The 27,641-nt window shown below is 41.3% G+C and overlaps 2 protein-coding genes across 3 annotated transcripts; both read right to left on the bottom strand.

Moving 5' to 3' along the window:
• Nucleotides 1-9: 9 nt before the first annotated feature.
• SLC5A3 (solute carrier family 5 member 3) lies at nucleotides 10-2,597 on the bottom strand (the record flags this gene model as incomplete). The annotated part of the gene is made up of 1 exon (XM_079704706.1): nucleotides 10-2,597. One exon carries the CDS (start codon nucleotides 2,595-2,597, stop codon nucleotides 441-443), a length of 2,157 nt encoding a protein of 718 aa, XP_079560832.1. The 3' UTR covers nucleotides 10-440.
• A 46-nt stretch (nucleotides 2,598-2,643) lies between these two features.
• On the bottom strand, nucleotides 2,644-25,895 carry LOC307053104 (uncharacterized protein). Of its 2 annotated transcripts, XR_013810898.1 has the most exons (3): nucleotides 25,027-25,895; nucleotides 4,034-4,116; nucleotides 2,644-2,936 (listed from the first exon to the last, which is right to left on the bottom strand). XR_013810898.1 is itself a non-coding variant. In XM_079704408.1 (2 exons), the coding sequence occupies exon 1, from the start codon at nucleotides 25,524-25,526 to the stop codon at nucleotides 25,047-25,049; it is 480 nt and encodes a 159-aa protein (XP_079560534.1). In that variant the 5' UTR covers nucleotides 25,527-25,895; the 3' UTR covers nucleotides 2,644-2,936; nucleotides 25,027-25,046. The 2 variants fall into 2 exon arrangements, 1 of the variants encoding a protein (XP_079560534.1); XM_079704408.1 differs by lacking the exon at nucleotides 4,034-4,116.
• Nucleotides 25,896-27,641: the final 1,746 nt, after the last annotated feature.

The raw sequence follows: 27,641 nt of genomic DNA, 5'->3' as shown, positions 1-27,641 counted from the left end.
TAGGGATTACAGAGAGAGAAAAAACTTTAAAATGAGCAAGGCTTCTACTTCAGGGTAAGAAGGCCTACCAAGATTTGGCAGTGCAGACAGTATATCTTACTCGTGATATCTTAGGATATATTCTGCTCTAAGTGCTCTATGAGAATAATTGGTCTCTCCTTACTTTGGTATGGAAAATTTTAAACCACATTTGCACAATTCAGTCTGTTAAACAAGTTTTACTTCATTTAGATTGAAATTTTACTTTCATCCATCTCTGGGAAAATAAAGTCTTGCAAATAGATGATTTTTCTGCTAAGTAAAATTTGGCTAAAACCTACAGCGTAAACAATGCCTGAGAGATGCAACAGTTACATAAGTGTTTTGTTTTTTGTTTTTTTGTTTTTTTTTTCAAAGACCAGTATTTTCTTAAGTTAGTGTCTCATCATATCCTTAAAAGTTCATAAGGAGAAATAAACAAACATGAAAATTCCAAGTGAACACACAGCAAAAAGTCCAATATTTAGTATTAGTTTTACTTGTGGAGTTTCTTCCAACATTTGTAAACAAACAGCCTCCTCCTCCATCAGGTCTCTGAGACTCCTCTTGCTGAGGCTCTTACTTTTAAAGCCACAGAACCAATCTATGAATTTCCAGTACCGGCCTCCATCCTCTGTTTCTTTCTTTCTCTCTTTCTCACCCATGAGAGCTGCTTGCCCATTGGAATAAGCATCTACAGGTGTTTCTGCCTCTGAATGACCTAAAGAAGCCACTGGGTTGCCCTCCTCTCTGCAGGTCACCAACAGATTAATATCTTCAGGCTGCAGGCCCTTAATGCTATCTTCAGATTTCCCATTGGGAATGACGTGGTTGATGGCCTCTCTATTCTCATTGCATCTCAGGATGCTCTTCTCTTGCATTTTGTACGGTTCTTCTTTTGGGGAGCAGCTCTCCTTTACCACCAGGCTCTTCTTAGACCAAAAGGTGGTGGTACGAATCTGTTCCTTCGTAGGAGGTGGCGTGAGAAGGCTAACAATTACAGTAATGAGTCCTGTGACCCAAAACAACGCTGTGGCCACGTACATGTAATGGATGTCTTTGATGAAGCCTGGCCTGTTATCAGGTTGGTCACATTCTGGGGCACGGTAGGCAAAGGCCAGTGTCAAACGGACTGCTCCAAGAACAAAGCCAGCCATTCCACCATAGAAAGCCCCTTGTTCATTGCAGCGCTTCCAGAAAATCGCCAGAAGGAACAGGGCTGCAACTGGGGGCGTCAGGTAATCTGCTACCTCCTGAATGTAAAGGTACATCTGGCCTCCTTGCATCTCCACGATGATGGGCACCCATGCAATGCTGATCACTACCATAAAGGCCACAAATATCCTCCCCACAATCATTAGCTCCCGGGAGCTTGCGCTCTTGCGGATGAGTTTGTACACATCGAGGGTGAATATGGTACTGGCACTGTTAAAGATAGAGTCCAAGTCACTCATCAGAGCTGCAATCATCACTGCCATCATTAAGCCCCGGAGGCCCACAGGAACCAGCTTCATCACCAGGCGTGGGTAAGCAATATTAGAGCACCCAGCTCTGCTTCCACACACTTGCATGCAGTGCTCTGGGTTGATGCAAGCTATATCATCAGCAAACAGTATCCTGGAAATCATTCCTGGAACAACTATGATAAACATTGGCAGAAGCTTCAAGAAGCCAGCCATCAGAGTAGAGCCTTTGGCATGAGCAATGTTTTTAGCCGCTAGGACCCTCTGCACGATGACTTGGTCAGCACACCAGTACCACACCGAAGCTGGGGTCTGCCCAAGAATGAATCCAGGCCAAGGAACATCTTCATCTGTTGGATTCCGCAACATTTTCAGTGCATCTTTCTTAGGGTGGACATTACAAGAATTTGTGTTGGAAAGGTTGTATGTCAACAAGATGGAAGTGACATTGGGTGAGGCCAACATGTACCTTCTCTTAACTTCCTCAAACCCGCCAATCTCCATCATGCTAATAATCATGAGTGTGAGCGCCCCAACGATCATGAGCAGAGCCTGCAGAGTGTCTGTGTAGATCACTGCAACAAGGCCTCCGGTGACAGTCAGCAAAGCAGTCATGCCAATGAGCAGGATGACAGACACATAAAGGTTCCAACCCAAAGACTCCTGGATAAAGAGGGCACCCGAATACAGATCCACTGAGAGCTTGGTGAAGATATAGAGAATCAGAGACAACGCTGCGAAATAGACCTGAATCCTATGGCCACCAAATCGCTTGGACAAGTATTCAGGCATGGTGTATACCCCTGACCGGATGTAAATCGGGATGAAAACCCATCCCAGAAGTTGCAAAAGCAGTAAGGCATTGAATTCCCATGCGCCCACTGCAAATCCACTTGCAGCTCCAGATCCTGCCAGCCCAATGAAGTGCTCACTCCCAATATTGCTCACAAACAGAGAGGCACCAATTGCTACCCAGGTCATAGAGCGCCCCGCCAGGAAGTATCCACTTACAGTGCTTCTATTAGATTTCCACATGGCAAAAAAACCAATGCCCATGACCAGGATAAAATACAGGGCCACTATGGCAATGTCTGCTGTCTCCAGTACAGCCCTCATTTTGGTAACTTTGTGAATAAAAGTGTCCAATGACAGAAGTGTCCAGCTTTTTATTTACTCATTAGTAACCCCGGCCAAGTCTGTAAACCATACGTGAACTGGACTACACAGAGCAACACAGCAGGTCAAAGTCTTTGTCCTTTGGTTTGCTGTCTTGATGGTGGCGGTTGTGATAAACTTTGAAGGAGACAGTTTAAATTTTCCTCCGCTTCTTAATTGGGATTGAGAACTTAGCTCGTACTCTTAATCCACTCTCCACAAGACCATCAGCATTTACTCAGGTGCTGGAGGAGAAATTCTGAGTTGCAGCTAAGTCTAGTGAAGCCTACTGTACCAACCCTGCAAGGCAGCAAAGACAAAAGACAAAGATTGAATTAGAGGGGGGGCTCACCAAGCGACGAGGAAACTTTCAGTCTAGCAAAACGGCGCAACAAGACATTATAAAAGGAAAAAAAAACTTTTAAAATATATGCACTTTAGTTCCCCAGGAAAGAGCGATCCATACTCTTACATCTGATACTTAAAGTCAGGGAGAATATTTATCATTTTGAACGAAGAACAAAAATTCATTGACCTCCTAACTACGTGGCTTAACTTCTCTGGCAACTAAGAACTGCCCACCATGACACTGCCCTTTCTTGTCTTAGTGTGGTCGTCTCAGATTGGAAAGGCACCAAGGTCTTAAAGCACCTTGGGGACGGGGGTGGGGTGGGGGGGGTGGATGACACTAATTATTCATAATAAATAAGGGCACCAAAATGAATCTTCAAATACTGTGAATCCTAAGAGTAATGTATTTTATAGCCAGTTAGGGTCCTGGACAGAACAGGTATTTACTAAGTATTATCATCTACCCCCAAACACAATACCAAGTACTGCTTAGTCTGTGCAGACTACTGTTACAAAATTTTCCTAATTCCTACTACAAATGTACATCTGTGCTAGTCATCATATATTAACCTAGAAATTGTGACATGACTCCTGCCCTAAGGGGAAACAAGATGTTCCACACAAAAAAAACTAGGAACATACAACTTATAAACAACCCTAAAATTTTACTCTGCTACCTAGAAGGGAGACATTGAAAAAAAAGATTTTTTTAATGTTAAAGAAATTTCCTTCCCTTCCATTTCATCAGGCATTATTTCCAAGAGAACCTCTGAGATGATAAAGGCACTGACTCAAGGTTTGATTTTGCTGAATAATTTTTCCTTTTAATGCTTTCTTGTTGAAGGGTATACAGAGCAAGGAGAGGAGGAAGAAAGAGAAAATTTTTCTGGAAGACTGAAAAATAACATCATTATTATTATATCTTCCAAACCTAAACAAAACAGACATCTATAAACCATTAGATAATAAATTATCTTCAATAAGTCAATCAGATTTTTTCAGTCCTGGATTAAGAAAATCATTGAAAAACAGACATTTAAATTTACCTAAAATTGAGTTTATGAATATGACGGGTTTTCTCCTGGAAAAAGAGACAAATTCTGAATCTTCAAAGTTATTATAATTGGAGCTGAAAGACCAATATGAAAAACATTTTGTTATTCAACCTAATGCCTTCCACATGTTAACTCCTAAAGTGATTTCTCCTCTTGAGATAAGGCAACCTCAGAGTGAAATGTTTTTTTATGCTTGACAAAGCAGATGCCTTTTGATGAATCTAGATATTTTCCTTTAAAAATCATTAAGTCCTATAAATGATACTAAAAGCCACCTCTTTTCCAAACGGATCACAGTACTAAACACTTAACAACACACCTCTTACTGGTAAGGAAAAGAGCTGGAAATAATGCTTAAAGATAAACACGCTGCCGAATTAGGTTATTAGGTCTAATTAATAATGCTGCCAAGTAGAAATGTCTTAAACCCATCTTTATGCCTTTTTAAGCATAAAGCACTACAACAATTACACCAAAAAAAAAACTGACTAAAATCCTTCCTCCTAAAAGCCAGTGTCAATAATGACTGGCATGAGTAAAACTGCCACACACAAAAACATAAAATACACTAAAAGTTGGTATTTGTATCACTTCATACTTGCTCGAACCTGAAGCTGCTTGTATTTCTATGACTACTTTCTCTGACCCCCAAAATGTTCAAGTTATTAAAAAAAAAATACTTGGACATTATTTAGGAAGAATTACCTAAATTTTTAATAAAATCTAATCAGGTGACTAATAAATATTAATTATTTAAAAGGGTACCTGTAACATTTCAGTATAAGGGTTAGCTCCTCAATTACAAAGAAAACTGTAGTTGGCAATTAGGAGATCCCTGCCTCCAACAGAGCTCCCACTGCCATCCAACATCCAAGCCGTACCCTTGCCATTTTGTTCCAACTTACACACAGATAAGCCTAGCTCACTGGTCAGAAGGGCCATTTCAAGTGTCTCTCTTCTCAACGGCAATACTTGACTATCTGTCTCCTCAAGAAGGGACAAACACCCACAGTGTTTTTATTTTCGTTTGGAGGGAAGGTGGAAGGGGGTATGTGTTGTAGTGGCTGCTGCAGCAACCTATTTGTTCAAAAAACAGAACGCTCAGAAACAAAACAGGCCCTTCCTTCTCCGAGCACTAGGAAGCACTGCTAAAATAAACAACGCTGTTTCCCATTGTCAAATATGATGCAAGTAAGATATCTAAGCCATATTCCGCTCCCTGATGAATGCTTAGACTGGTCTAACCCCTAACTTCCCTAGAACAGCTGGCAGGTAAGCTAGAGAGAAAAGATGTTGGGCCCACAGGAGAGGCAGCAGGATGACGCCAAACACTAGCTCAAGGCCGAGTTCTCAACTCTTCCTGCCCCCTCAGATCCTTCAAAAGCCACTGCCAACAGTCCCCATATCTCACTGGATACCATATCAGTCTGTGGACAGATTTAAGATTTTTCCAATTTAAACAAAAAAACATCCAGAGACCAGCACCTAGTAAAGACTGGAAAAGGAAACAAAAACAAAAACAGATCAAATTAGTTTACAGAAAGATATAAAATACTATAATACAATGCAGCCAAATTTCACATTCTAGTCATTAAGAGAGACTGTCACAGCCTTTTAGGAGATAAACTGTGCAATCCTTAAAAAATGGTTCCAAATAAAATATACAAGTTTTGCATATTTTTTCTCACTCTTTTAAAGAAGTAAACATTTCTACAACAAAAATATAACGAACACTATCCAGAGTTCCTTTATTGTTAGAAAGAATATGCATGGCAAAATTTTTTCTCCAGCTAAAACACAATTTTTTAATTTATGTTTTTATATTTCTAGGACTAAACTGGTTCACGGTTCAGATAAATCCTGTAAGTGAGAAATGTTGGACAAGTAATAAAGTAGGTATAGTAATGATAAGTATGTGGGTTGGCTCCTTGGTAGTGCATTTTTAAGAAAACGATTATTTCTATAATGAGAGTAATACACGTAGAATGTATAAAGAAATGGTCTCCTAGTTATGATGGCCAATGTAAGCAATTTGGCTGATGTCAATCAAACACAAGGGTGTTGTGAAACAGAGAGACTCTCCCCAACAGGAGGGGGCTTCTGTCTCAGAAAGCAGTGTTTTGTTGATAGTTCCACACAAAATTAAAATAAAATCTTAGTACACGAAAGTACTATTGCATTTACTTGGATGAATTAAATTACAGTTAAAGAATTAATCCAAATAAACAAGTGTACACAAATATTTGCTGTGTTTGAACTAGAAAGAGTAAAATAGGTAAGACCAAATTTAAATCAGCTATTAAACCCCTTCAGGTAATATAATCAAAACATAATTAGTTATGACCAAATCTAACATCTCTCTTCTATTATCTAGGGAGAACATATAGTTTATCTTCCAAACTAGGAAGCTATTCTGGGACATTCTGTAAAATCCAGGATGTATGGTCACTCTTAAAAGAAAGTCATCTGCCATAAAAACCAAACAGAGAACAAGAAAAACAAACCTTCAAGCCATCACGGCTGCAAGTCATAATAAACTCAATGAGGCTCGTGAACTACCAAAGAGTAGAACAAAGTGACCCTCAAAGTGACCCAACCACAACCTTTTTAGCTTTGGGGTCGACTTAAAAACCTAACATTCGAAAGGACAATCTGAGTCGGCAGAGCCCACTACTGTCAACAGTAGGCTTGCCAAGTCTTGCTCATTTTCTGATCCAATGGAAAATATTCCCTTTACTAACTAGTAATTTAAGGGGTACAGAATACACCGACACATCTGAAAACTTACATGTGTAGGTGGCATGGTCAAGCAAGCAGACGAGCTTTGAAGGGCTGGGGGTCCAAGCTCTGTCACTTCCTAACTGCAGGATCTTAGGCAAGTAACAATCTCTATGAGCCTCAACTGGCTCATCTGTAAAATGAAAGCACCACGCAGCTCCTAATGGTTTAATAAGGAATAAGTAACACCTAGAAAGTGTGTTGCCCAGTGCAACAGGCAGGTGCTCAGTAAACGTCACTTCACTGTCTACAACTTGCATAGACTGGAAGTGGTGATATCGGTGCCTTTCAAATTACTGTCAACGATACCCCAGGTGTTTTAGGAGCCTCATAAAAGTTTATAGATAAAAAGAACTAAATAATGTATTAAATATGCAGTTCTCTCACAAGTATTTTAAACAGGCTCCCAACCACCTCAACTATTAGCTCCTATCTACATCACTTCATTCAAGTTAAATACAAAAAAACTCACTAAATTTATATAAAATTCTACTTATGGACTTTTCAGACACATTTTCACTTTTGTTATCTTGATTCAAAGTCCAGCAAAGCAAACTCCTCTAGTAGAATAGGTTCCTGGCGCTTGGTATATACATACTCATAACAGGGCCTTCCTCAACCCTTGCTTAACTTTAAAAATGTAGAACTTGGCTATGATAGCAGTTTATCAGTGACACCAAAAGGAAAATGAGTGTTTCTAATACAACAGATATGAATTCCAGCCAATTTTAAATTACAAGTGGAGCTGAAGACATGTCATCATATAATAGTCCCTAAAACATTTAAGGAGCTTGCCCTTAAATTTCTTTGGCAAAACATTTCTACTATACCTACAATCTTGCTATTCAAGTTTTTGGAAGTATGTAAGAAATGTATGAAACCGTGAATGAACTCAAAATGGCATTCAAACTATATTCTGAGGGTTCCTAGATGGGACATGGGGGTGTCCCATCACAGGGGCGGGAGGTGAGGCAGAGTGAACAGGGATTTAAACCCCCTCCAGCAACCCTTTACCAACCAGAATGGCCCTACTTTTAGCAAATTATTGGGGGTGGGGGGTTAGGAGGGATGGTTTCCCATGTAAGTAATCCATTTCTTCAAATAAAATCTTATTCACCTAGAAAAGTTCATAAATCACCAGATTTATCATTTCATCCATAAACACACATCCCCCGAGATAGTCATTTTAATTTGCTTCTACAAATGTAGAAGTGTGGCTCACCAGGGGTCTTTTTGGTTTTATTTTTCCAAAGTCTCAGCAATGAAGACCTTTTGGATATGGGGGTAAATTCGAAACTACCACTGGTTTCAATCCCTATGTGGATGATACCAGAACATGTGTATGGAGCAAACTCCAATAACCTATATTTTTTGAGAGAAATGAAAGCGTAAAGTAACGGAGTAGAAGCGCCTATGATACCGTGTCATGTAATTCCAATCACTAAGCATTTTGTGTTAACTTTTAATGGGAAGAATTCAAGAGGCTCAGCACTAGCTGCTTGCAAACAACTAGTTATCATAAATGAGTTATAAATAACAGAGATAAAAAATAAATACCTGGCACTCAGTCCTAACACCTTGTAGGTACTGTGCCTACAGTGCTGTATGCACTACTTTAATGCTCACAACAATTATGGGATAAATACAATTATTATGATCATTTTACACACAAGAAAACTGAAACCAATGAGGTAGTATAACACCCCAGGATACAGCTGTTTGTGTTTACATCTGGATTTGCACTCCCATCTAGGTTTAAATTGCTTCTTCCCTTAATCACTATGCAATACTATCTTTAATGAAAAGGACATTTATTAATAGAAACAAACAAAATTAATAACAGATCATTCAATATCACCCATGTTTAAAAATTTTGAGTTTGCAGAGAAAACAACTGAGATGTATATACAACAAATGTTAACGAAAGAGACTGCAAAGAGTGTACAGGATAAAATCCAACTGAAGTATTCATGTATGGTCATTTGTGATGAATATATGTATGAAGAAAACGAAGAGATTCAAAACAAAAAGTAGTCCCAGGCACAAGCTTCTTAGGTAAGTAAAAACACACAGAGCAGGAAATTCGGCTAGAAGATCAAGGCTCAACCAGCCTCTCACTCTCCAAGTCCAAGGCTTTTGCCTCCATTCTCTTTTTCAGTGTTAGAGTTAAAAAATTAAGTCTCAAAGTCTATTCTACATCTGACCTTGTTAGCACAGGCTATATGAATCTCAGCCTTCCTTCATCTGCTAACTCTTACATCCTTAAGACATTAGGTTAAAAGAACGGGCTATATGATCTATAGATATGAGTTCTCATAGCAAAATCTATGGACCACCGTCCTTACTGAATGAAGTGTCTGTAACCACCTATCTTTTCCCTTGGGAGTATGAATAATTTGGCTCACTCCCTTAAAGCTGTTCCACCCTCAATCTTCCTCACCTCAGAAAATGGCGACTCCATCCTTACTATTGCTCAAGCCCAAAATTATCAGTCATCCCTGAAGGCTTGCTCACTTTCTCAACCCACTCATAATCAATCCATTAGCAAAATCTGTTAGCTTTCTCTCAAAAAATATATCCAGAATCAGACCACTCAGAATCTCAACCACTAGCACCCTGATCCAAATCACCATTCCATCTCATCCGGTTAACTGCCCTAGCCTCTTAACCTGTCTCCAAGCTCTGGTCCTTGGCCCACTACAGGGCATGAACACAGTAAGCAGTCACCTCTTCACTCACAACGCAAAATGTACCAGACATGCCTCGGGACCTTGACACTGCCTGTTCCTGTGTCCTGTGCAGGACACACTCTGCACCCCCAGATTTTCACAAGACTTGCTCTCCTCTCATTGTCTTTGCTCAAAAGTAACTTCCTAACCATCTCAATCTCTCCTTATCCTGCTTTATTTTTTTCCACAGGATTCAAAACCTTCTAACATACTATACAACTTCCTCATACTTACTGTCACCTCACTACTAAAATGTAAATTCCACGAGGGCAGAGACTCTAGTCTCTGATGCTCACTGATGTGGTCTGTGTCTAGAACACTATCTTGCACACGGCAGGTGCTCAAATGTTTAAATAAATGAATCAAATATTAATGACTGAACACCTGATCAAGAGTGTTAAACTGGGCTTCCCTGGTGGTGCAGTGGTTGAGAGTCCGCCTGCCGATGCAGGGGACACGGGTTCGTGCCCTGGTCCGGGAGGATCCCACATGCCGCGGAGCGGCTGGGCCTGTGAGCCATGGCCGCTGAGCCTGTGCATCCGGAGCCTGTGCTCCGCGACGGGAGAGGCCACAATAGTGAGAGGCCCGTGTACCGCAAAAAAAAAAAAAAAAAAAAAGAGTGTTAAACTTCCAACACTCTGCATAATTATCAACAGTGGGGTTTTTTAAAAGCAGAAAGAGAAGGCAGATTAAAAGGCCAAGAAGAAGTAAAGCATTTTCTCCCCTACCAAAGTGATTTGCGATCTCAAACAGCTCTAGTTGAGTGTAGAATGACAACAAGACAAATCAGACGAGGCAAGCATGCTGCCCTTTGTTCAGATAAAAATCCCAAAGGGCCATGACATAGTAAAAACCTGTACCTGGAGCCACCATCTCATCCTACCTACCTACCTACTTCCCTTCATTGTACTAACTCCATTTCAGAATGTGTTCCAGATTTTACCTCTTCAATTGTCAATATCCAGTTCACAGTGTGCAGTGACATATGCTTCGTGTATTATGGTTGTTTCCATGCAGTCAAAAAGGACAGCCTGGTGTGGGCAAGCAGCACTTCCCTCAGCTCGCTCTATACAAATTCAAGCATCCTGCTGATGTCAACGCATGAAGCACCTCTCCCATCTCTGCCTCTCCATTACACTTGAAGAATTAAATGAAAAAGTTACTTTAATAACTAGCGCTTACCCCAACGTGAGTGCCAGGCACCATTTTTAAGCTACATGTACCGGACCATTTAATCCTCACAAAATCCCCAAGAGGTAGGCATAATTACCCCCAAATTTACATATGAGAAAATTGAGGACATATTACAGAACTACTAAGGAAGTCCAGAACCATCCTCTGTAAAGTAAAGATGCAGAATGTATCCTTTTACAACTCTCCCCAGGAAGGTATACATAAAAAAGTAGAAATAAACACAGGTCAGAAAAAAATCTGCTCATCAATACAGAAGGAATGATGCAATCTGAGAATCACCTTTCGTAATCCCTAATGAAATAAGGTCCCTAGGCAATGATTACAATGGATGCTAGAACCCTTAGGTGAAAGAAAGTTTGATGGGAACTTCAGAATGGATGCATGAGGCTGTCAACATCTACACCCATCAAGAATTAATCTTATCTCTAAAGGCAGACATGAATGCTATACCCAGGAACACTTGCAAAAACATCAAGTAAATACAACCTGTGGATGCTTGGATTCAGATTCAAGCAAATCAACTGCAGAGAAACAACTGAGACAATTCAGGGCATCTGAATATGGATAGTACATGTTAAGGAATTGTAGTGAGGTGGCATAAAGGCACTGTGGGTTTTTTTGTTTTTGTTTTTTAAGCTCTTACCTTTTAGATACATGATAAATATTTACAGGAGAAATTTTATATCTGCATTTGCTTTAAAGTACTCCAGCAATAACTGATTCTGAATCATCAATAAATGCTAAATCCAGTGGAAGACTGCTGGAGAAAAGAATATTGAGTCTCAACCAAGTCTGTCGCTCCATAAATCACTTAATAATTACTAAAGGAAAAAAGGTACATTTATAATGGAGCAATCTGGTGGATATCACCTAAACCAAATAATTGTTTGACATCCCCAACAGTGGGACAAACTGACAACCCTTTGTAACATCCCTGCCGACAATGTTTAACCTCTCTCTAATCAAGAGAAAGCAGCCAGATAAATTCAAATTGAGGGATTCTCCAGACCAGAGGGCCTGGACTCTTCAAAGTGACACTGTCCTTAATGACAAAGGCTTGAGAACTGCTCTAGATCAAAAAGACTAAACAACAACCAAATACATGAGCCTTGACTGAATAACGGACTGAAGAACTAAAGGATAACACTGGAATAACAAGGTAAATTAGAACACAAATTGAACATTCTATAATTGTATTGTATTGATGTCAAATCTGAGTGTAATGGTCATGCTATGGTTAGGAAGAAAGTCCTTATTCCTAAGAAAGGCATGTCAACAATGCCTGCAACTCTTCTCAAATGATAAAAAAAAAAGAGCCAGTATGGCAAATTAGTGATCTAGGTGAAAAGCATACAGGTTTTAACTGAATGGTTCTTATACTGGTAACTCTTCTAAAGGTTTAAAATTTTAAGATAAAGTTAAGAAAATATAAAATACTCCAGCAAAAAAAATAAATAAATAACGGGAAGGGGTGGTGGAGCTAAAGCAAGAGTGGTAAATGGTGATAACTGCTGAAACTGGGTGATGGGTACAATATGGGGATTCGTTAAGCGAGTCACCTTTACGTATGCTCGAGTCCACATCTTAATTCTCACTTCTCTAAAATGGGAAAAACATGTACCTCAAGCCAACTTCATCAAGATAGATTACTAGATAAAAGTCCTGTGGAAAAAAAGCAAGCATTAAACTGTCACATGCTGTCAACTCTTTCAGGAAAGGCTTGAGGACTACCTATAAAATAAAAGCCTGCTGAATTGAATGCCATGTTAATATAACCACTCCAAGACCTCTGCACTCATCCCTGCTCTTCTGCCCCCAGTTAACGGCCATGGCTCGCTCCCTCACTGGTCTCAGCCTTGCCTGAGCACTAACGAAAATATAAGGCCACATTTGTCCCCTTATCCTGCTGTTTCTCTTCACAGCATCTGCTAGTTTGTCTCCCTCGTTAGAATGTAAGCCCCATGAAAGCTGGAACTTTGCCCTACAGTTTACCACTCTATTCCCCAAACACATGGTAGTGCTGGCACCTACTAGGCACTCAAAACAGGTATCCTTCAGTCTAAAGGGACTTTATAGCTCTAATACCAGTACAGTGTACACTGTTTTCTACAGATGCAGTGATCAAAAGTATAGCTTCTAGTTTGAGACTGCCTTTAGGATCCTGACTTGGCCCCTTACTGAGCTGTGTGGTCCCGGGTACCTTTCTGCTTCAGTTTTTTCATGTGTAAAAGGAGATCACACTATCTAACCCTTCAGACGGCTGAATATTCAAGGGGTGGAGGGAATACACACACACACACATATGTAACACACACACACACACACACACACACACACACACCCTGCTTAAACCAGCCACTAAGAATTAAGTATTACAAACCATAATATTTACAGATCTCGGACATCCAACCAGGTCAACTTGGTGGTTTACCGTCAGGTTTTCTGTTCTCATCCTACTTGGTTCCAATTTTATGTTCCTAGAAGAACAGAGGCCAAGAAGTTTCTCATTTTTCCATGAGACTGAGGCCAGAAAATGTAAACACAAGAGTCTTCCTAGTAGACCAGATTCTAATTCTCCCAGGAGGCCAAGTCATAAAATAGAAGATCCTGAAATTGGGATGTTTCCTCAGGCAGATACTTTTGGTTAGAAAGTTTTAAAACCTTCTAATCTTCTCCAAGGTTTGGGGAATACAGGATTTTCAAGAAGTAAACAGTAGGACCATAAACAGGATAACTTTAACAGAATTTGGAAGGACTGGAAGAAATTATGCCCTGAACTGAACCTAAGAAGTGAACGTAAAACTGAGGCATGGTTTTGTAGATTACAAATGCAGCTGGATTTCTCTCTTACATTTCAAAGATAGAACTAGTAGACTGGTATAAAAATCCAGAAAAATAAGATCAGAAGTGCTTTCCTTGGATGTCAGAAGGTAGGAGATCTTGAAATTATAAGTAGCTTCCAATTATTTCATCCTAATCAGATAAAATATTTAATAAAAGAAATGATATTAGAAGGAATTTCTTTTCTTCACTTTAATCTCCTTAAACTGAATTTGCACAAACTCCTGGCCCTCAGTCTATACGTAAGAATGGCATTCCTGAGACCAATCATGCTACTAGAGTCTGCTGGACTAAAGATCATCCCTGATGGAAACTCGGTGTCTAAGGTTTTCAAGGTAGTATACTTCACAAAACTGCTTTCTCATATAACTGCCAACAAAACAGAAGGCAAGCAATATACCAGCACAAAAGAATGACAAGCAAAACAACCTACTACTGGGTCATATATTTACTTAATAGTGGTTGAAGCAATTTTTTTAAAAGGACACTTAAGTACACCTTCCCTGCAACATACGCCTGGCAAAGATCTTACCCCAAAATTTCGCTTTTTATTCAGCAGCAGAAACTCACCTTGAATCCAAATCAAAACCAGTACTGAACAATGTCTTATATTCATAATTTGCACACAAGACACCTGAACAACTGAAAACAGGACAGGTATCTGGGACTTTGGTCCTCCATCCTTCTAATACAAGCAAAGACTACACATGGGTTCCCACACGAGGACCTTCCCAGCACCTGAAATCCAAGCTCAACTATGACCTGACCACCACACAGTCAATGTGTTCTCATACTGAAGTACATCCACAGCAATCTGGCTGTTATAGCTGCACTTGGGTTTCTACATCTGACAAAATTAAAGCATTATAATAGGCAAGGTAGGTGTCAAGGAGACACTGAAGTCTAAACAAAGACAAAACCAGGAATTTTTTTTTTTTTGGCCACGCCACATGGCTTGTGGGATCTTACTTAGTTCCCCGACCAGGGATCGAACCCTCGCCCTCAGCAGTGAAAGCACGGAGTCCTAACCACTGGACCGCCAGGGAATCCGAAACCGGGAATTCTTGATGCTAGGACAGAAGCAGGGAAATGCCACTTTATGAGCACTGAGAGCTCCAGGTCGAGGTTTTAAGTCCCTACCTTCACTTGCAATTCCATTTTTAAGCTCTCATCCACATCAGCCTCTACTGAAATGTCCCCAAAGTGGGTAAGGATTCCCTTAACTAGGGCACTGTAATCATAATAAAAATGATGGGGAGAGGGATGGGAACAAATCAAGTGTATCCTGGACTTGAGAGGTAGGGAGGGACAAACTGGACCTGAGTTTATTTGCAATTTGCTGTTATGTATCTGGAGTGGGAGTGGGGAAGTAACAAAGACAAAAAGGGCAAGTCAGTCAAGGTAATGACTTGGCTTCCATTCCATGGAAACATGAAACCTGGACAAAAATTACAATAGTGTATCATCCTCTTGTTCTATCCTCTGACTAGAAGGGCACCTAATTTTTTTCATAGTAATACTATATTCCAAGGATCATGTGTCATATAAGCTAATGTGAATTTCACAGATATACCCTGAGCAAAAAAATGTCATTTTCTAGATAAAGCAGTCTTTTCCAGGAAGCAGTATTTCAAACCTGTAAGACTTTAGTACAGTGGGTGTAAACCAAACTGTACTAAGGTATGCTTAAAATAAGCAATCACCCAGACACCTAAAGAAAAAGTGGACTATGAATACCAATTTCTGACAGTTCACACTAAGTCAATACCTCAGTCTTTGTGCAACTGTCTGAAGTCTGTATGTACACTTAGCCTAAATGGGCGTACGTAATCCATGAGTCCAGAACTAGAAACTGATACTACTTTTAAGACATGAACATGTTTGCCGTTTACTAAGTATTAGTCCTACTGTAAATCAATGATCAATTAATAAGAGGGGTTCTGTCAATGTGTGAGCAGCAATTTTTGTAACCTAAATGCTAAAAGAGTTCTAAAGGCAATTAAGGGTGTCTTTAAAGAACATCTAAAGCCCATCATCTAAAGCAGAAATTACAAGATGGTAGCCATACCTGACCAACAGATACATTTCCTTAGGTCCATGGTGCTTAAATATTTTTAGTTGCAACACCTTAAAAATCAGACTTCCTGTAAAATCTGGATTTCCGGCTAAGAATAGGATAGAAAAGGACAAGCTGGCAAAACCTGGCCCACACTCCCCATGGCAATAATAGACTGTAGTGGTAAGCACCAGCTCCACCAGCACATGTGCACACACACACACACACACGTACAAACACACACACACACACACACCCCTACCTTCCCCCCACCCCTAGCAGCTCTACCATTTTACCACGGGCCCACCTAACCCCTTTCAGTCTTGATTACAACACTCCAAACTATGACAAAATAAGGCTGATTCATACTTACCCAGTTTTTAAAACACCATAGTCAGAAGAATTCAACATATAACCTTTCTACTTCTTAGGCAATTTTGTTAAACAGCTTTCATTAACTCATGAATATATTTACACTTCACATTGCCATCTCCAAACACAATGAAAATGATTTCAAAGTTAGCAGCATTACTATTCGATCTTCTTGGTCACATTCTTGTTTCTTCATCCACTATTATACACTCACACACACACATATTTCTCAACCCCGCTTCATATGGCACCCAATACCCTACATCACCCAATATTTCATTATGCAGCTTCAGAGTAAAATAATCAGGTAGAAAAAAAGTCACAAATTAAGTCTGAAACAAAGTTGGACTTAAAAAACTGACAGTTAAGTATACATCATACAAAATGTGCATTCTCTTGCAAATGGTCTTGTTTTTGACTTGGATCAGAGGTACCCCTGGCTTACAAGACAATTATCTAAAAATCAATCAAGCGTGTTAATGAATGTTAACATGTTAATGTTAATGAAACATATACATTCCAGCAACATATGCTATGATGTTTAAAAAATAAAATAATACTGTTGTATTTTAATTCCTTTATAAGAAAAAAATCTGTACCAATAGGAGGGGGAAAAATCTCTCAAAATCAACAATTAAAAGGAAAGATGTAGTTTTATAATACATTGCTCCATCAAAAATGAAAAGTAAAATACTAACTGAAGACATCACGTAGCAGCAGAAATTAATTAGGCTATGATCTATCTGCTCCATGTGTTGATTTTACTGAAGGGTCATCGCTAAAGATTTAGCAACTGGCAATTAGCAATCAAACATTTACTGAAGATTAAAATACTAAGTTTTCCCTCCACCTGCCTCAAATCACCTTGACACTTAGCCTATCTAAAGTAATTCTTTTCTTCAGATTTTTCCCTGTTCTTCACTTTTCCCAACCTTCTCACTTAAAAAACACATTAAACCTAAGTACTAGTTATACAAGGTCAGATGAGAGAGATGAACATAAAGCCCAGTTGCAAACAATTTAGTTCTTGAGGAATCCCACTGCACTCAGCCTGGGAAAGGCCAGTAGCTGATGAATAAACGCTGCACATCTGTCTGACAGAGAGGCCGTTCCAAGCAGTGGAGTTCCTTCATGGGCTCCCTCACACACACATTCTACGTTTCACGGATGCAGAAACTAGACCTTGCTTAATTAGCATGCAAGCTATTATGCAGTATGGTTCATGTTCACTAATACAAAAATTTCTAAGCAAGTACTATATCCCAGGTTTGATTCAGTCTTGGATTCTGGTAGCTTACACATAAGAAAATTTATCTTTTGGAGTCTCTTCATTAAGAAAGTGGGAATAATGGAAAACTACACAATAAAGTTTGATAACTTGCCTGAGATCACAAAGCTACTTTAATGACATACTGAACACCTACTACCTCTAAGGTCGTGTTACCACTTTATCTTCAAAGACTCTCCAAATGAGGGATCACTCCCATCTTAGAGACAGAAATGAGGATCCAAGAGGGTTAAGACTCCTAGGACGTAGGTGCCAGGAACCAAAACCAGGTTCATTGTTTCTAAAGCTCTTTCTGCTGTCCCAGTGTCAGTTCTTTGTTTACTCCAACATAACACAACCAGGGTCTTCATTTCGGATCTTAATTTCTTCCATTCATTTAGAAAACAAAAATCGGAGCACTTATTGAAGCAAAAGCCTTTGTATCCAAAACAATCATATACAAAAGTAGTAAGTCAAAAAGGAATTAAAGCTAAAATAGGAAATCAAAAAATCATACATACATAACAAACATTTTATCTACATTTAACACATAAATGTATTTGCCAATCTTAATATGGGGTCAAGCACTTGGAGAATGGGATTGATGATGTGGAGCTTCTTGCTGACCGAAGTTCCTGCTGCTTGATCTAAACTGTATCTATAAATGCATCATCTACAATCTCCGTTCCAGTTTCATTAAAGTGGAAAGCTTTAAGAAATCTTGTAAAGCAGTCTACGTACAGAATCATCCTGGATTATTGTTATTCTTCCTCCAAAACTTTGTTATTACAGCCATATCTAGTTCTACAGCCGTTATTTTAGTGACTCACCTTTAGCAAGTTTTTCCAAAGAATCCAATTTGGTTTTCAGGAAAAAAAAAAAAAGTTTGCACTCATTTCATCAGTTTACATATTTAAATTATTATAAAAGCAAGATTACCTGCCATGAAATAGTCTTGGAAACCAACACAACTTCTGATGAGCATACAACTCCCTCAGTGCAAAGTGCACTGCCTTGAAAGCAACTTACTAGCACAAGAGGTCAGCATGCTATCTCACATTCAAGAACTGTTTTAGACAGATAGAAGAGGAATCCCCATAAGGCAGCTAAGTGAACATCAACCTTGTGTGCAAAGCAGAGGACAGGAATGAAACAGACCTGACCCTCAAGAACATGTAACCTACCAAAGGAGGTATGAAACATTCACCAATTAACTGTAATACTAAGTAGAAAGTGGTCCATGTGATAAGACATGGAAACACACCATGCAAGTCCAAAGGCAATATTATACTCATAACAGTGCAGGTCCTCAGTATTTGTTTCATTACCAAATGAGTTAAAATGAACTTGAAGCATGTTTTCATGGAGATGATGGGGTAATACAGGAGGGCATTCCAAGAAAAGCAGTGTGACACAGGCACCGAAGGAAATAAAAGGGCATGGTATTTACAGGGATCTACAGCAGTTCTCTTTACTCAGTACTATACGAAATGGAGAATGAAAGAAATTGAGAGATGAGGTTAAAAAAAAAGATTGGAGTCATATCACAGGTGGCCTTGGATGCCAGACTTCATTAGGAATATCTTTGAAAAAGAGCACATTTCTGAATATGCTGTAATTTGGCAATGGTGCTGACACAATCAACTGATATGGGATGGTAATGATGTAATCAAAAAGGCATCGTTATACAATGCTTTGTAACAATGGTTTGTGTTATTTCCTTAAAAATGCATCCCAATTTAACTCTTTCAAAGTATCTCAAGAACTTATATTCTTGCACTCCAAAAAACATATTTACAGGCATGGATTATCCTCCCCCCAGCAATATGTTAGAGAGACCACCTAAGAAACTGCAAGAATCCAAGCAAGAAACATAAGTAGTTCAGCTAGGGCAGAGAAGAGACTATATGTGATTGAGACTGAAGGAACAAAGAGTTGGATTGGTTCAGCCACATGTGACAGAAAACAGAAGCCACAAACCGAAATAAGTTAGACAAGTTTTGGGGTAGGTAACTCATTAAGTTTCAACCACACTGAGTTTGCAGAGCCAAGGTTACATCCAGGAGGCTATAACCAGCACAGAAGAGTACAAAATGCCAGAGCTCTTGACTTGTTACGAAAAAAAAGGCAAACCATATGAAGGTCAAACCACATGAAGGCAAAGGTACAGTATATAAAGAGGAGGGAAAGGAAGGAATCAAAGCAGAAATCTCAGAAAACAGCACCATAAGAAGCTAAGAGAAATGGTGAACCTAGGAAATTATGTGTCTGTAAATAAGGGGTCAGCAAACTTTTTTTTGTAAAGTACCAGATAATAAATATAAACAAATGAATAGGGTTATGTTCCAAAACACCTGCATTTATGGACTCTGATATCTGAACTTCATATAACTTTCATAAAATACTCCTAATTTTTCCCCAACTATTTAAAAATGTAAAATCCTTCCTTAAGCTCACAGGCCATACAAATGCAGGTGACAGGTTGGATTTGGCCTGTGAACCATATAGTTTGCCAGCTCCTGCTCTAAGTACAAGAAGGATAACAGGACTGGATTAACTGTCTTTTTCCGAACTTCTGAGGGTAGTTTTTCCTTTAGATAAGTTGAGAACTTACCAAACATTCATTAAATTTGAATGATTTCTTTAAATCTGACTAATTCCTTAAATTCGATTCCCCTAAGAGATTAACTACATGTGTTGGTAACCCTCCTTGTTGGTTTAGAACTGCCTTCCACTAAAAAGATGTATTCCTCATCTTGAACAGATAAATTCTACCTGAACTACAAATACAGTGAAGGTACTTGATGAAAAACATTACTTCAGAATTTCCTCAATGCTTTCACACTTAGTTTTCTTTAAAGTGATTTTATAATCTAAAGGTGAGAAGATTCAATAGCAGTCTGCATATGAAACATGTAGATTCTAAAAAGCAACAAACAGCTGTACTGAATGTGTGAGTCACAAATAACAAAAGAATTTAGTGCAGAATGTCAAACTTCTGAGAAGCAGTCTTCATATATACAAACCATGTCTGGTGAGGAAGGATTCCTTACCCCCAAGCCACTCCTTGTACCTTAGCTGTAAGCTCAGGGGCAGGAACAGGACTCCTTCTTCAATCACTTGCTGCGGCAATAAGCTGTAACCCAAGAAAACTTTAGTACCAAGTGAAAGTACAACATTGCCCAGAAGGCTCAAGTCTTTCATTACTGGATAACTATTTTAAGTTGTCTGATTTCAAGTAGACAAAACACAAAGGGTGATTATTAAAGATACAAGCTACAAGCTAAGCTGTTAAGGGAGGGCTCACAGAAGGAAAAAGAGTCTAATTTAGCCATCTGACAACCAGAACAAATATGTTTCCATTTGAACTTCTGTCTGCCACCAACTGACAACAAAAGTATCACTAGCTCCCAGTTATCAAATGTTGCCAAGCAAGCCAAGCTGCAATGACCTAAGGTTGGCCAGTTCTATACTTGGGTTCATTGTTAGACCCTATGCCTACAAGAAGTATCTAAAATGCAAACATTTTGGAGCAATTACTTTCACAAGATCCTAAACTTGGGATACAACTCTAGAGTACACAACTTTTGCCAGGTTTTCTAACCAAGAAGTCTTGACTGAGGAGAAACAGAAGGGACCCTTCACTGCATTATCAGAAAACCTACTGCTTTGCACAGTTTTAGGAATATCACTACACTCCTATTTCTAAACTTATAAAACCCAAGGCATAAATTAAACTCAGTACATCGTAAAACTCTTTACTTACATAGAACTATTTCAGTGTTATCGTAAAATTTAAAATATAATCTGATTTTCAATGAAATTAAAAATGAAGGATATTAAACATAAAATCACTTGTGAAATCTCTTTCAATGAAAAAGAATTTGATTTCCAAAGTAGCTATCTACTTTTATTCCTATTTGAAAAATTATGCAAGAGGACATATAAATGCTATTTTATTGGTACACACCTATATTCACTTAGAATTAAACTAATTATTATTTAAACCATTAACCTTTAATTCTTCATGTAAAAATTCCTTAGCAGCAATGAGAAGGCTTCAGGAAAAACTATTTTCCCAGGGCTTTCACAACTCTAAATATGCCAATTGTGATCATCCTCTGGGCAAACGTGCTGAGACATGATAAAGGGTTCCTAAACTAAGTAACCAAAATATATAAATGTCCTGCATAGATCTTTTTTGAACCTCAAAATTCCTCTTCCTGAGCCTATCCCAAACGTAAAAATTTTCTACAAAGTTCACACAGCTTTTCAACACAGTGTGTGGCTTTAAAATTCAAAAATTGTCTATTCAATCTATCTTTTACCTAGCTGAAATGAAATACCAATGTGTGAAATCAAATTTCAAAGTGAAATCAAAGGACAAGCCATTTCTCAAACTCTCAGGGGAGCTCAAAAGTCAGTGTCATACCTCACCTACCGAATGCATGCCCGCTCCTCCACTACCTACCTAAACATTCCCACTGCAAGAGGTCAGGGTAGAGGGGGAGAGAAAACTCACCATCTCACAGGCAATTCGTTACTTTTTCAGTTGTTAGAAAAGGTTTTCCATATGCTGAATTGAGACTGCCTGGAACCCTGCAGCTTGTGATCTTTCTTCTACAGCTATGTCCTTCCATACTGCAGCCTTGAAAACCGCGTTTGCCAGAAAGGAATAAAACTCTTACGATGCTGACCTATGACAAGACTTTTCAATACCTTTTTCTTCTGGAGACACTTCTACCTAATGATCTACAACTGGTCTAAGCAACCACCTTTTCAAATGGCTTTAGTCATCACCTTTAAAAGTCTGGTTTCACAACATCCATTACTCTACCGCATCAACTTTCAGAATTAACCACATTTATCTACTTTTCACGTTAAATTAAAAACAGGGAGAATACAGAAAGACAACTTTACATACACACGTTTTAATAAAATTGAAGCTAAAGGGTACCTGCAAATAAATTTCTTCTTGGGAGGGCTGGTATCTACATTCGTTAGTACACAAACTTGAAAGCGCAACACAAGCAGCGATTCATTATAATGGACTACCAATTGCAAACTGAGAGAAAGATAGCACTGAAACTTCTAAGTGACTAACACACAACTGTATATAGTTCAATAAAGATTCATTCTATATACTACACCCTGAAATCTTCCAATGGGGACTCCCGCAAGAGTCTGTGCTACAATGCAGTGGGTCTTTAACACAAGAAATGCTGTGAGAGCTTCAACACAGTACCTGCATCTAAAATTTTAAATCTCTTCTATGCTCAGTTTTCACCCTAAAGAGAGGAATGCTCTTCAGGCCTACAGAGTACCACAAAAAAGAAACAGGAAAACCTCTCTGGGAATCCAAGAAAAGACTGCAACTTCCACATCTCTTACAAGAGTTGCCTAACATAGAATATTTCCTCAATTCCAAGATACATAAATGATCTGAGGAAGGTGGGAAAGGAAAATAAGTCATCAAGGGGTACACCATAAGAGGTATACTTTTCAGAATCTAAAAATATAAAAGATATGCATCTTAAAGTTGAGGAGTTACATAGAATAGCCTACCTGCAAGCGGAACTGCAAACCACTGCATGTTAGAAGGAAGGCTTCCCCAAAGCCTGTCAGAGATATACAAGCTCATGGTGGCATTTTCCATTCATTTCCCCCGAAGTATGGATCTTATTTTAGGATCCTATTTCCCCAAATGGAAAGCAAGCAAAACTGTTCAAAACCAGTAAGTCTTTGTGTTTGTTACCCACTGACAACCTACTCAAAAACAGGTTTTATGAACAATATAAAAAGAGAAATTTTTTGTCGTTTAATCTTACTTTATTTAGGTCAAGGATCTCTTCAACACAACTTCATCATTGTTACAATGTCCTTATCTGTAGCCATGGAGGCCTCCGCCTCCAGGGAGGAGTTCACCTTGATTATTTGCAAAGGGCCCCTGCCCAACCTCACCAGGATTTCAAGGAAGGTTAATTCAATTATTATTTTAACCAAACTGTACTACGTGGCTTATCTGAACTGGAGTAAAAAATGTATGATCCACACCAAAGACTGTGAATCCTGGTTGTTACAGGATACCAAAAAAAAAAAAAAAAAAGGAACACAGAGGAAATACATTTAACTAACATACTTGAAGCTCTGTTAACAAATGTACAGTACTTGGCAGCTATGCTAAAGACAAAGAAGAGTTCTGAATTTTCATTCCAAAGGTTTATGGAATGAACAAATACTATGTCTATACGTTGACTCAAATACATTGACTGTTTAATGATACTTGTTTTCTCCCTAAAACAAGGTGAAACAAAAGAAATTTCAGTATCTCCATTTCCCAGGTTCTGATAGCTCCTAAAACGCGTAACTTAAAGGGAGGACTTAAACTGCCACATAATTTTAAATGTTTCCTTTTCAATACCGTACTTTTCTTTTCTTCATTGTTCCCATTCTTTTTAAGCAGTGTATTTCAGTATAGAGGGAAGAGGTCCAAGAAAGGGGCAATACTCAGGAGGCTAAACAATGCAATCTTACCCTCCCCCAAATTCAGGGAGAACAAGCTTGGGGACACAATGGCATGCCTGACCAGACTCTCCAGACCTGATCGAGAGACACTGGTGTCTTTTCCACTTTATAGTGTGCAAAGAACGGAACGATTTTCTAATGCTCTGTGATTGGCAGCGTTTCAACAGCGCTTGGACCAAGACCCCAGGCTTAACTTCCTAACAGCTCCGTTTCAAAACTGACCCAAAACATGGAATGTGCCCAAGCCTCTGGCGCTGTAGGAAGCTATCTTCCCAAAGTTCGAACATCGAATTATTATCATTTTTATTATTATACCTGGAAGGGAAGGGGGGGAAGAAAAAAAGCACACACCACACTCTACGTTACCGAATTCACGGAAGAATGGGGATTTCGGCGACGGCTTGAGGAGTACCTGACCCAGAACAGAGAACGAAGAGCTGCCTCCGGGCCGCGGGTCCCTGTCCTCGGCCACAGCGTTACCTGGAGTGAACGGACTGCAGGATCGCTTAACATCCCTCCAAACCTGAAATCCTCTACCTCAAGAGCAATCAAAAGCAGAGGGAGCCAAATTTCTTCCAGAAGGCGCAAAAAAGGCCACAACTTGGATGAATGAAACTGGGCTAAGGGCACCCGGAGCAGGATTGTCGCTGAAGTCAGAAAACGAGAAGTCAAAGATTTTTTTTTTTTTTTTTTTTTTTTGACGTGAGAGCCGGTTCTACGCGACCGTGGTCCAGACAATCGCACAAACACGCTTTGGAGAAGGTTTTATTGAGCGCGGACGGTTCCGGGGCGGCCGGCGGAGGCGAGGCGGAGGCGGGTGGGCGGCGGAGCTGGGCCGGAGCGGGCGGCAGCGGCGGGGCCGGCGACGAGGCAGCTTCGCGACGGCGGGCGCGGGACCCGGGCCGGGGCCGGGCGCTGGCGCGTGTCCTCCCGCGGACCTTCCACTGGACTCCCGCGGGCCGCCCCGCCCCCCGTCCCCCGCCCGCCCGCCAGACCGCCCGGCGGCCGCGTGCGAGGCACACCCTCCCGCGGCCGCGCGCACGCGGCCTCGCCGGGCCGGCCGGCCCCACGCGCCCCCTCAGCGCGGACGCCCGCCGCCCGCCGCCCGCGGCCCCGGCCCCCTCCGGCCGCGCGGGGAGGGCGGGGAGGGCGGGGGGCGGCGGCCTAGCGGCTGCGAGGGCGCCCGCGCGGGAAGGCGGGCTCTGAGGGGAAGGTCACTTACCCGCTGCATGGCTTTCAGGATCAAAGCCAGCTCGTAGCGGGGCATGCCCGAACGCACAGCTTTCGGCTCCGAACCGAGCCGGCTCCCGGATCGCAGGAGGGCGGGGACCGCGGGGACCGGACAGGCAGCTGGGCCGGAAAGCTCCCAGGCGGCGAAAGCACGCTCCGGCCGAGCGAGCCCGGGCTTAAAGGCTCTGGCAGCTGCGCAGACGGGCCGCCACGCCCCCTCAGAGAGCCACGCCCCCGTAGGCCAAGCCACGCCCCCTCTGTAAGGCGGCTGCGCCGCTCCCCCCTGCACAGCCGCTCTCCCCGCCACCCGCGGTCCCTGCCGGGACCCCCACCCTGGCCCCGCAGGTGCTGCGCGGGGGGAGGCACCGCGGGTTCGGCGGAAACCTCCAGCTGCAGCCGCACGCCCCCTCCGACCCTGCCGCCGCCGCTGCCGCCGCGCTTGCTACGTACAGTTCTCGAACCAGCTGGAACTTTCCATGCCTTCCGTCTCATCCTGGGCGGCGGGCGAGCCTGCGCCCCCGTGTGCGCGTGCGCTGCGGTGCGGTCTAGCCCGTGCGCGCGCCCCTACCCCGCGACTTCTCGGCGTGAGGGGCCTGCTCCGTGGCTACGCTGCTCCGTGCGGGATCTCGGCCGGACCAGGGCCTCTCTCCGCCCCCGGCCGCGCACCCGGGTTCCGGAACGTTCCCGCTTCGGTCTGCGTCCCCCACCCGCACTCCGCGGGGGATACCGGGGCGGGGGGGCCGGCTACCCCTCGCGCCCTTGCCCACAGCTCTCCGTTCCAGTGCGGCTGCTGGCGCGGCTTCCCGGGGCCCCTTCCTCGGCGAATTGGGCGCCAGGCGCAGGCAGTGGGCCGCCGGGTTCGGATCGTGCCCATCCCTCGCTGGCTGCCTGACCTTGGGCAGGCTCCTACAAAAAGGGATGTGAAGGGCACCTACTTCCCAGGGCTGTGATGCCTCTGAGTGAGTTGATGCTCTTAAACCGCTGAGAACGATGCCTGCACAGACCGGCCATTTGTTCTGTGAGCACGGCCTGACCCACGTGTTGTTGCTAAGGATAGGCTAAGACTTTGGCTCAAATGTTTACTGGGCGTTCATTTAGAGAACCCGCTGAATGCTTGGAAAGCCACTTAGTAACTGTCCGGGATCGTGCGTGCCCTGGAAGGAGTGGAGCCTCATCCTGCGTACCCCTTACCCGCGCAAGCACGAACGCAGAGCTCACCTCCCTCCAGCCTTTGGCTGTGCTGTACTCTATCTGGCAGGAGTTGGACTAAATGCATTTTTCTCCAGCTGCACTCTTTAGAGTTGGAGTCCCCTGCAACTGTAGCCTCTGCCCATGCTTGCCCCATTAAAATGGTCTGTAGGCGAAATGTTTGTCAACTTTTAAGTGCTTTAATAATAGGTAAAACTTACTGAGCACTAACTATGGATCAGGCACCACGCTACGATTTTTACATTGCAATGAGGCAAGAACTATTATTAACCCCACTTTAGGGATTTAGAATACAGGCACGCAAAGGTAATGATAGTAATAGAGACAAAGTTTGGATCCAGACTATGGAGACTGAGCTCATACTCTTATTCAGTAGACGTGCTCTGTGTGAACCAAGAATGAGTCCCTTTGTCACCTTATCCAGACACCTTTCTATTTCTCATCCCCAACCTCCCATCCATCACCAGAGATAAGGATGGTTTGAACACAAACTCTTCTGTGATACCTGGATTTTAACATTTTCCTTTCGTGGACGACTCCACCACACATATTCTTCCAAAGAGAAACCACAGAAGTATTAATACAAATTACCTGGTTAGTGCAATTTCGCCTTTGGATATAAAGAGAATATTGTAAATAAATAAGGAAGTAAGGAATTTTCTGGACCTTCAGAAGTGAGTTACAGGTTTCCCAGGATGGTCCCTACTTCAACTCTCCCTCCTGTTATCAATCATGTGTCCCCGTTTGAATGAGAAAATGTGGACCCCAAAGGAACATGCTGGGCCAAAGACCAGGGCAATACCAAGAGCTGACTTCAACTTTCACCATTCCACCTAGGAAGCGCCACAGTTTCCCCCAGTGCCCAGGGGTGAGTGAGAATCTGGCTGCTGCTTCTCCTCCTCCCTCTAACCTGAGAAGTAGCATAAGGAAATTAGCCTGATTGCCTAATGCTTCAACACAGCACCCCCAACTCTCCCAAGCTGGTGGCTGCCTGAGGGCTCATTCCATTTCTTCTGAAAAGGAGAAAAAGGAACATTGTACTCCTTTGATTATTTGAAATGCTGATTAAAACAGGCCTTCTGTAGCGAAACTTGTAAATAAGGAAGTATCCCATGTTCAGTAGCTGTTTACTGTTCTATCTTTTGTTGTTGTTAATAAACTTTACACCCCTTCAATTTTTTTTTTTTTTAAGCACAGCTGCAGAATGCTGGCGGGTTCATTTAAAAATAATAATAAAATCATAGAGAATGCTGCTGCAAATTTAGTGTCTTCCTACTGTAACTATAAATGTAAATTCACCAAAAAAGATTTTTGTGCAATGTATAGTCATCATTTAGAATTATAAAATATTTCTTCAGTATCCATGTATAAATTTTAAAAATTGCTCTGATGCTTAAG

Source organism: Hyperoodon ampullatus (assembly GCF_949752795.1).
Source record: "Hyperoodon ampullatus genome assembly, chromosome: 5".
NCBI lineage: Eukaryota > Metazoa > Chordata > Mammalia > Artiodactyla > Ziphiidae > Hyperoodon > Hyperoodon ampullatus.
This window is presented reverse-complemented; position numbering and strand designations above follow the sequence as displayed.